At 52.9% G+C, this 10,077-nt stretch overlaps 1 protein-coding gene across 3 annotated transcripts in view; it reads left to right on the forward strand.

The window, feature by feature from the left end:
- The window catches only part of IGF2BP1 (insulin like growth factor 2 mRNA binding protein 1), a 37,945-nt gene extending 30,216 nt beyond the window's left edge, over nt 1-7,729 (forward strand). The window contains exons 7-15 of one of the 3 annotated variants that reach the window (XM_030840034.2): nt 611-745; nt 1,455-1,577; nt 2,353-2,488; nt 3,337-3,459; nt 3,808-3,927; nt 4,633-4,707; nt 5,446-5,577; nt 5,843-5,956; nt 7,637-7,729. In XM_030840034.2, coding sequence (XP_030695894.2) covers nt 611-745; nt 1,455-1,577; nt 2,353-2,488; nt 3,337-3,459; nt 3,808-3,927; nt 4,633-4,707; nt 5,446-5,577; nt 5,843-5,956; nt 7,637-7,729 — 1,051 coding nt within the window. The remainder of the gene's footprint in view (nt 1-610; nt 746-1,454; nt 1,578-2,352; nt 2,489-3,336; nt 3,460-3,807; nt 3,928-4,632; nt 4,708-5,445; nt 5,578-5,842; nt 5,957-7,636) is intronic. The other 2 variants (XM_060290539.1, XM_060290540.1) reach the window with 2 other exon arrangements.
- The last annotated feature ends 2,348 nt before the right edge of the window (nt 7,730-10,077 follow it).

A 10,077-nucleotide genomic window follows, 5' to 3' on the forward strand; every position in this document is an offset into this window, starting at 1 on the left:
GGTGCCATCTGGTGGCAGTGGCTGGGCCACACACTTTCGTTAGTAAGAAGGGTTTGTTTCTTGTAGAAAGTCTCACCGAGCAAACCTAGTCTCGGTAAGGCGGCCACTCCTTAGTGCTCTGTGATTTCAGCACCGCTTACTGGCGGCAGCAGGATGGGGCCCGTCAGGGACCTTAGTAAGAGGTCACAGTTCTGACCCATCTCCCATTCCACCACAGCCACCCCTCTTCGCTGATCTTTGTAGCTGATCGTCGTGTGTTCTGTGGAAAGAGAACAGGTCACGTCGTGTCCTTATTCATGATGCATCCTTTTATTATTTACTTTTAATTTGGGACAGCGTGCCTTCTCTTTATAGTTCTCTCAAGGGGGAAATCCAGAATTCAAGGGGAAATGCAGCTTCAGAGCTGAGGACTGTTGATCCCCCAACCCTGTATTCCCATGATAGATGCCACCATTCTCAGCCACCACCTCCTGGCTGGGACAGAATCCACAGCAACAGGCTGGCCCTTTTCTCTGCCCGTTTCAGCTCTGCACTTGGCCTTGTTCCAAAAGGAGCCGGACTGTAGCTTCGGCTGAGGGTTAGCTAACGTCCGTGTGCTTGTGGCCCTCAGGATCGACGTGCACAGGAAGGAGAACGCAGGCGCTGCCGAGAAGGCCATCAGCGTGCACTCGACCCCCGAGGGCTGCTCCTCTGCCTGTAAGATGATCTTGGAGATTATGCACAAGGAGGCAAAGGACACCAAAACGTAAGGCTTCAGCTTCTGGGCACATGGGGACTGCCACCTCCTCGACTATAACACAGACTTTTTTTTTTTTTTTTTTGCGGTACACGGGCCTCTCACTGCCGCGGCCTCTCCCGTTGCGGAGCACAGGCTCCGGACGCACAGGCTCAGCGGCCATGGCTCACGGGCCCAGCCGCTCCGCGGCATGTGGGATCTTCCCGGACCGGGGCACGAACCCATGTCCCCCGCATCGGCTGGCGGACTCTCAACTACTGAGCCACCAGGGAAGCCCTAACGCAGACTTTTTAAAAGCAAGAATAGAGACAGATAGGAGACACAGAAATTGTACGAAAGGATAAAAGCTGAGAAAATGAATCCTCCATGTAAATAACGCCTTGTGTATCCTAGCAACGCTGTGCCCTCACAGGTGTGTGCACGTGTGTGTATGTGCGTGTATTTTAGCACAAATAGGACATAATGAACACGCTGTCCTATAGTTCGCTTCTTTCCATCTATAAAACCATCACCACAGTTAGGATAAGGAACATACCCATCGCCCTTATTGACCTTGTGCCCTTGGCCACCCATCCCTGCTTCCCATTTCTCTCCCTAAACAACCACTGATCTGCTGGTTTTCTTTGAAAACGTAATTTTGTCTTGGGGTTACCTTGGAAACCCCTCGTCTGCGGTGGCCCACCATCTAAGAAGCTCTTGTCCCTCGCTTCTTCCCAAGGGCTGACGAGGTTCCCCTGAAGATCCTGGCCCATAATAATTTCGTGGGGCGTCTCATTGGCAAGGAGGGGCGCAACCTGAAGAAGGTGGAGCAGGACACAGAGACGAAAATCACCATCTCTTCGTAAGGCACTCTCTCATTTCCCTCTACGAGTGGGATGCCTGGGCACCTGGGGTGGCAGTATCTCATCGCTGAGCCTTAATATCTGCCCCTTAAGTTGGATGCAGTTTCTGCTTGTTGAAGAAGAAGAATCAAAGCAGCGGTAAAGAGCGTTTATCCGTAAGGGCTGGAGCGTTTATTATAGCGCCCGTCACCGCTCTGGGCTGCTGTTAGCCTGCTGCCTCTTCAGTCCTTTGCTGCCACATCCTGTCTCTCTTGCTCTGCATCTGGAGGAGAGAACCTGTGGCCAGGAGCCAGGGCTTTGGGGTTTCGGGAGCATTTGCCAGGCCATGGGATGTGGACAGACCCAGATCCTTTTCTGAGCCCTGAGCACCTGCTGTGCGTGGTGGTTTGCCTCACTGCGGGGGGAACCAAAGTCATGCAGCTGGACTGGCAACTCAGTGAGCACTGTGCCTCTTGATGTCGTCAGAGACTTACCCGTGGGCAAAGTAACTGCTCTGTTCCTGAGGGCACAGGAAGTGGAGTGCTCGGCACCATTGGGGACCAGCTTCCAGTTATGAGCATCCTCCTTGCCCTACCAGTCTGCTCTGAGTATCCTCACCTCCCTGTGCGGAATCCTTGCCCCGGTTACAAACCGAAGGCCAGAAGCAGAGAGCTATTTGCCCAAAACTAAACAGCCTGCAGAAATGGCATCGTTGTGTCTCGGCCCCAGCCAGGAACTGTGTCCCGGTCCTGGCCTGTCAGTGGAAGGTTGACACTGCTCTGCTCCCCGCCCCAGGCTACAGGACCTCACCCTCTATAACCCCGAGAGGACCATCACCGTGAAGGGCGCCATCGAGAACTGCTGCCGGGCCGAGCAGGAGATCATGAAGAAAGTTCGGGAAGCCTATGAGAATGACGTGGCTGCCATGAGTGTGAGTGTCGGGTGCCTCTGCTTGCCCTTCTGTGAGCCTGAGCCATGGCAGAAGTGGGTCTCCAGTGAGGTGGGCATTCACAGGCTGGGGGGCCTTTGTGGTACGCGGGCCTCTCACTGTTGTGGCCTCTCCCGTTGCGGAGCGCAGGCTCAGCGGCCATGGCTCACGGGCGCAGCCGCTCCGCGGCACGTGGGATCCTCCCGGACCGGGGCACGAACCCGCGTCCCCTGCATCGGCAGGCGGACTCTCAGCCACTGCGCCACCAGGGAAGCCCGGGCCTTGGAGCTTTTGCTTTGCTTTTTGGACCTCGATTCATCAGAATCCTTTTTAAATTAAATTAGTAGGGATTCTTCATTTGATTCCTGGGGCGCAAGTGGGAGTCCAGTCTTGGGCTTTGAGGTCTGTGATCCTCCTGTAAAGTTTGTGTTTACGTGCACTTTAGTGGGGAGAGGGTCCATAATTTTCATCTGGTTTTTAAAGGGGAGTGAGGATGTGGGGCACGTGACCAAAAAGGTGAGTCCTGAAAGTCAGAGATGTGTCTCTTCCTTGTCATCGGCTGAGTCCGACGTATGTCTCTGTCAGAGCGCTGTAAACCACTAGAGAGGAAGGACGTCTGAGGGTCTAACGCTGGGCCTTCTCCTCAGAGCTGCCGGTTCTTAGTCCAGCGAGAACCCTCGGTGTACATGTGAGTGTGTGTAAAAACCAGAAGGGCAGGCAGGTTTGGGGCAAAAGCACGTCATTCCGCTGTTGAGGCCCACTCACCCTCTTGTTCAGCCGGGGCCACGTACAAGGGCCACCAGGTCCTGTCAGAATGAGCCGACCTCTCTCTCTTCACCTTCCTTCCCCAGCTGCAGTCTCACCTCATCCCCGGCCTGAACTTGGCTGCTGTAGGCCTTTTTCCAGCCTCCTCCAGTGCAGTCCCACCACCTCCCAGCAGCGTCACCGGAGCTGCCCCCTACAGCTCCTTTATGGTAGGTGCAGGGTCTTATTACAGGGGACCATGCGGCTGCAGGGTCCAACTCTGTGGCAGCCTGACGCTTGGGGATTTGCGGGGAGAGGGAAGGGCTCCCAGCCACTGGCGCCAACCCTCTGGAGCACCAGCCCTGTGCACGGCAGCCTCAGATGCTGGCAGCACTCTTCCTGTTTGTCTGGCCCGGCTTCTTCCCTTTGTCCCTGCTGCAAAGAGCTACAGAGCACGTAGCCCAGGGTGGCCGCTGGGTGCCTGCACCCTTCCCTCCTCGAGGATGCAGGGCAGGGCCACGGAGGGCTTCCGGGCTGTGTCCACTGACCTGCGTTAATAACACGTCCTGTCTTGGCAGCAGGCTCCAGAGCAGGAGGTGGTGCAGGTGTTCATTCCTGCCCAGGCAGTGGGCGCCATCATCGGCAAGAAGGGGCAGCACATCAAACAGCTCTCCCGTTTCGCCAGCGCTTCCATCAAGGTGACCTGCCCTGTCTCCTTCCGGTGCCCGGGCTGGGAGAGCGCTCTGCTCCCATCACCCTCCGCTTTTGTTCTCAGACACCCCGTCTGCCCAGCGTTGGGCAGACGCTTTGCTTTTGACCTCGCTTAGTCCTCCGGGGGATGCCTTCCAGGCTCCTGGGCTTTCAGGCTAAGGGAGGAGGTGGTATTGTAGCACAGAAGAGAACTTCAGTTCAGACAAGACCGACCGGGTTCAGATCGCAGCTTCTGAGCTCAGGTCCTGAGCCTTGGATTCCTCGTCAGTACAGTAGGGATGATGATACTCTGAGGCGATGCAGCCAAAGCCCCTGGCTCAGTGCCTGGTGCCCAGTGGTTGCTCAGTAAATGTTAGCCGTCTTTCCACCTTCCCTGGCCATGGAGAACCTGTCACAGTGAACAGATGTTTTGTTAAATTTCTGTGCCCCTCCCTCTTGGCAGGACTCTGCTGAAACCTGCTGGGGAGTGGGGGAGATGGGGTGTGGGCGGGGCGCCCCAACTTAGAATACGTCAAGAAACGAACGCACCCACGCCCTCATATAAGAGTTCTGATGCAGGCGCAATAGCCTTGGGGTTCGGGGTCTCTGTTCTCCCCTCCCCTGGCCGTCCCGGGTGGGGAGTGGAAGCAGGGTGGTAGGGGTCTGGAGGAGGTGGAGGTAGAGGGCACCTCTGACGGGCGTTTGCTTTGTAGATTGCTCCTCCTGAAACTCCGGACTCCAAACTTCGTATGGTCATCATCACTGGACCCCCAGAGGCCCAATTCAAGGTTCCGATCTTTATTGTCTTTCCAAGTAGGACCCAGAGGAGTCGAGTTTGGATGGGGGCGCAAATCTGCGTCCTGTTTTTAAGCTTCCCTGCGAAACAGGGCTGCAAGGCTGCTCTCAAACTGCCGTCAGGCGGGAACTCTGTTGCTCTCCCTCTTTGCCTCCTGAGAGTGAATAGGCACGTGGGAAAGAAGGCAGTCCGAGGGCTTCTTCCTCGCCCTCTGCCTTCGTGACTAAGGAAGGCCCTTCTCTCCTTTATGTCCCTATGACGTGCCGAGGTTCTCGAACTTCCGGGCAGACAGTCAAAGAGCTGATAGCTTATTCTGACCTAGGGAGGGGTGGAGAGCGGGGACAGCTCTCTAGACTGTGTGGAGTGACCAAGAGCCCGCCCTCTGAGTGGGTGACTTCCACCAGCTGCCACTCAGGGCCTTGACTTGCCAGCCACAGCTTGTCCAAGTCCGCGCAAGCATCCCAGACCCCATAGGTCTGGTTTGTAGCTTAGGTGCTGTGTTCCTCTGGGGAGCTACGTACTCATACTCAGTTACTCTGCCCGGGCTCCCCAGTGTTACAAGTGAGCAGGTCAGTCCTGTGCACCTTTTGTTATCACCTGGCCTAGATGGTGACCCACCCCGAGCGGGCGTGGGCCTGTGGGCCGGAGGAGGAAGGGGTGGGGCTTGGGGAGCTTCCCTTTCGTCATATGCATGTGGCCCACTGACACAACAATGACCTCCTCTTCTCAGGCTCAGGGAAGAATTTATGGAAAACTCAAGGAGGAGAACTTCTTTGGTCCCAAGGAGGAAGTAAAGCTGGAGACCCACATCCGGGTGCCAGCGTCGGCAGCTGGCCGGGTCATTGGCAAAGGTGGCAAAACGGTGAGCTGTGAGGGTCAGGTTGAAAGCTCTGGACACTAGTCCCCAAACCCAACAGCTCTTCCCTGGCCCCCAGCTCCTCCGCCCGGCTCAGCCTGGGTACTCCCGATTTGCCCGTTTACTTGATTCCACTTCCCAAGCCCAGCTCCTGACTCCTCCAGTTTCTAGCTGCTAGTGACCACGCTCTTGAGCCTCCAGTCCCATCCATGTTGGACATGGCAGCACCCTGAGCTCCTCTCTGACCCGTCCTCCCTGCCCCTACCCCCAGGTGAATGAGCTGCAAAATTTGACAGCAGCTGAGGTGGTGGTGCCGAGAGACCAGACCCCTGATGAGAACGACCAGGTCATCGTCAAGATCATTGGGCATTTCTATGCCAGCCAGGTACGTATGTCACTCCCCCATCACGGGAGGGCGGCAGGGCTCCGGGAGCATGACCTCGACAAATCCCGTGCACTCTGCCCGCCTCTGGGCTGGGTCATTCTTTCCTTCCAGGTGTAAGGGTGTGAGGTGTAGATGTTCTTTTCCCTCTGAAGGCTGTAGGGACAGTGATTTGACCGTTTTCATAGGTAGTCTACGTTATGTAATAACTATGGTGTATCATGTTATACGTTAATAGTCTTCCCTGTCGTCTAACCTTAGTCCTTCTCTTTTGCACTGGATAAGGAGAGAAATGGATCTTATCCACCACCCAGCCTTGTTCATGGAATAACATCCTGGGTTGCCCGTTTGCAGTGCAGTTCCTTCACCTTTCCCAGAACCACTGCTCCGTCCTTGCTTCCAGTTCTTCCACCCTCCTGTTCTCTTCCTGGAACTCACCATCTATCCCTGCACTGCTTCCAGTAAAGCCAGTCAGCAGTGCCCAGCATTGGGACTGACCCCAGAGTCTAGAAAGGAGGGCAGGTATCGGGTTCAAATTATAGGATGATTGGAAGCTAGTGGGGTTTTCCTAAAACCCCTTAATGTTGGAGCTAGAAGGGGTGTGGAGACTACTGGATACGGTCCCTTCCACTCACAGAGGATAAGCACGTCACATCAGGCTTGTGGCCCACCTGAGGCTGCTCACGCAGTCAAGGGCAAGACAGGAACCCAGACCCCAGCGTAGCGTGACAACTTTCTCTGACAGCCCTTTGGGAGCCATTAATAGCCACAGAAATATTTAAGATTTGTGGGTTCTGCTGCTACACCAGGCATTCTATGTGGTCTCTATTAACTCGTGTAACCCTCATAACAACCTCATCGTACAAGTGAGGAATGTGAGATTTAAATGATGTATCCAGGGATGCAGAGAGCCAGGGTGTATTAAATACCAAAGTGGTGACATTTTTCATTGGTTAAAATGAGAACTCAGTGAAAAACTAGTAAAACATCAAGCACAGGCCTGACAGAGTAAGAATTAATGTGTAAATATCGACTCCACATTCTTTCCCCAACCTAGACCAACTTTCTCTTCAACCAAGAAGTCAAGCACTCAGTTTATGGAAAGGAGACATTCTGGTAAATTTCTGTCAAGAGAATCACATTCTACAGTTGACTTCCCTTAGACAACTTTGTTCATAGGGAAGACACGTTCAAGAAGGAGAGAGTAGAGATGCCAGTCCTTCGGTGTTCTGTCCATTTCCACAGTGGGGCTTCTTTCACTGCCTTTTGGTTATCCCAGTTCATCCCCTTTCCTGGGATGTTTACATGCGTAGTGGAGTTGTGATTGGTGACGAGGTCTCCTGCTTTTCGACCTTCTGACGACACATGCTCCTGGAAACTCTGGGAGTTCCCCCTCGAGTTCAGTAACGTGTGTCAACTTGGTCATGTTTTAAATTCTGATGAATGCGTTTATACTACTGTTTATCCTCCCTTCCTCTGTATGAATCCAGTGGGTGCTCAGGGTCTGCTCGGAGGCAAAGAAACTTATGGTCACTCTAATCCTCAGTCTTCTCTTACCTTTCTTACAAGTCCAACATGACCCGTGGTTGCCGCTGGTGTCCAGACCCCGATGGCTTCTCTCCGCACGTAAGGCTGTAACTCCTTGCCTTCGGAGACCCTCACTCTCGTTTGTTCTATCTGCAGATGGCTCAGCGGAAGATACGAGACATCTTGGCCCAAGTCAAACAGCTGCACCAAAAGGGACAGAGTAACCAGGCCCAGGCCCGGAGGAAGTGACCGGCCCCTACCCATCACGTCGGCTCAAGGACAACAGGCCGAAATCGAGAGCACGTTCTCCCCAGCAGGCCTGAGAATGAGCGGGAATCAGGGACACTTGGGCCGGGATGTAGATCAGGTTTGCCCACTTGCTTGAGGAAGTTGTTCCAGTGAGGAACCCTGATCTCTCAGCCCTAAACACCCAACCAATTGGCCCAACACTGCCCACCCCTGAGGGTGTCACCATGGAAATTCTAGCTCAGGGTGCTTTTAAACGTGGATTGTTTAAGTTCTCTAGGTCCCACCGAGAGGGTGGGTCAGACCCCAGTGGGAAGAGAAATAAAATTTCCTTCAGGCTTTTAAAACACACAGAGGGGTGTTTTAATCAACCTCAAAGGATGGTTTACTTCTTGACCCTAAGATCCTTCCAACCTTCTACTTGGTTTATTGATTAAAATACCTCTATTCTTGTGCCCTGACATAGCCTTTTCGTATATTCACGCTGGTTATGTTACCTTTCTGCTACTGGCAAAAGTGAGAACCAATCCATTGCTTTGCTTACGTTATTGACTCGAAGGGAGAAGACACATTGGCATCTGTAGATTAATTCCAATCCCTTCCTAACCAGCCAGTAGGAATGGCAAGGAATGGGGGAGAAATGGGGAGAAAGGTGATTGAACTATACAGTAATCCACGTTTAAAAGGGGTGCCCTTGTGGCTGATTGATTCCAGATCACCACCTTGAAAAATTGGCACAGTTCAAATTTCCTGCTCTGTTGGGGCTTCCCCACTAGGATTCCCGCCCCGTTCATGTCCCTCTAACCATGTAAGTCCCACGTCATGTCCAGGTGCACATGGGTGGTACTGACTGCTCAGCGGGATAGGGGCTGACCACTGTACTGTCCCTGATTCCTATCATTCTCAGGCAGATTTTATATTTTTTTAAAGTCTATTTTAATGATTGGATACGAGCACTGGGAAGGGGACACTAACGCCCCTTGATAAAGTCTCAGTTCCATGGAGGACTTGAGTGGCCCCAAAGGCTGCCACTGTGCCCTCACGCCAGCCCATGTGCTCCCATAAGGGCTGGTTCCCAGAAGCAGGGGTTGCGGGGCACTCCCCCCCACGGCACTGTTCCCTTGGTGGTGGTGGGACGTGGAACCCGACCCTCGGCTCCTGATAAAGCCGAAGTCCATCATTTGGCATCTTTCATGACTGTTCAGTAAATTGGAGAGAAAATTTGCTTCTGTTTCTATCCTAGAGGCCTATTGAACTGATGGCTTCTGCCTCCACGAGTCGTTGGCATGACGTTACGTGTGCCTAAAAAAAACAAAATTCAAAATACCAGCAACGTTGTGCACAAAGGGGTAAACAAGCTTAATTTATTAATTTTCCAGGCTCAGCAAGATCCCGTTTTCAGTTCAGCCCTTGTGGAAGACTTAGCAGCCATCAGTTAAATGAGGTTAGGCCTCCCCTCCAGACGTACTGACCGTCAGTGCATGTTAGCCAGGTGGTGCACTTTAGCTACCTTGGACAATGCTATCAAGTGTGCTGGGAAGGGAGGAAGGCCTCCCGCATGTGGACGAGCCCATGCTCTGGACTCCCCTCCTTCCGACATTGCAACAACGACAGTAACAACCAGACAACCTTGACATGTGGGCGGAGTCAGTCAGGTAATGCTGTGCGCGAAGTAAACTACCTCAAGGTATGAAGTTACCTCAGCAATTACTTTCCTCTTTGTTCCCCCACCTCTTTTTTTTTAATCTTTTTTTTTTCTTTGCGGCTTGCTGATATTTTATATAAAAAAGAAAAGAAGCAAAAGAGAAGCTGATAGTCTTGAATATTTTATTTTTTTAATGAAAAGAAAAAAAAACGAGAAAGTTATGTTTCATAATTTCTTACAACATGAGCCAGTGTAACCCTTTAGGAACTCTCTATGGAGAACAGGCCCTGTGGGAAAGGCAGCTGGAGCTGCCCCTTGGACGGAGGCTGGGCCGAGTGGGGGAAGGCCCATGCGTGTGAGAGAGCCCAGGGCCAGGCTCTGATCTCCTAAGCCACCAGCCTCTCCCAGGAAAATCCTGCCTGATGAGATTAACAGGCCCAGCAGAACTGTGGCCCCAAGGGCGAAACAACAGCCCCTCCAACGGCCGGCCTGTGGTCTCCCCTCCCCGCTTTGGTTAAAGGGCACCCCAGTTGGTTTTTCCCACCAGTGGTGCTGTTGAGATATTTAAAAATATTGCCTCCGTTTTATCGAGGAGAGAAATAATAACTAAAAAAAGATACCCTTTAAAAAAATCTATACTTCTCTGTCTAAAAATATGGGAGCCAAGATTCCATTAGTGGAAGAGACAAAGCCATCCTCTCGCCCT

The sequence above is a fragment of the Globicephala melas genome, chromosome 20 (genome assembly GCF_963455315.2).
Source record: "Globicephala melas chromosome 20, mGloMel1.2, whole genome shotgun sequence".
Taxonomy (NCBI): domain Eukaryota; kingdom Metazoa; phylum Chordata; class Mammalia; order Artiodactyla; family Delphinidae; genus Globicephala; species Globicephala melas.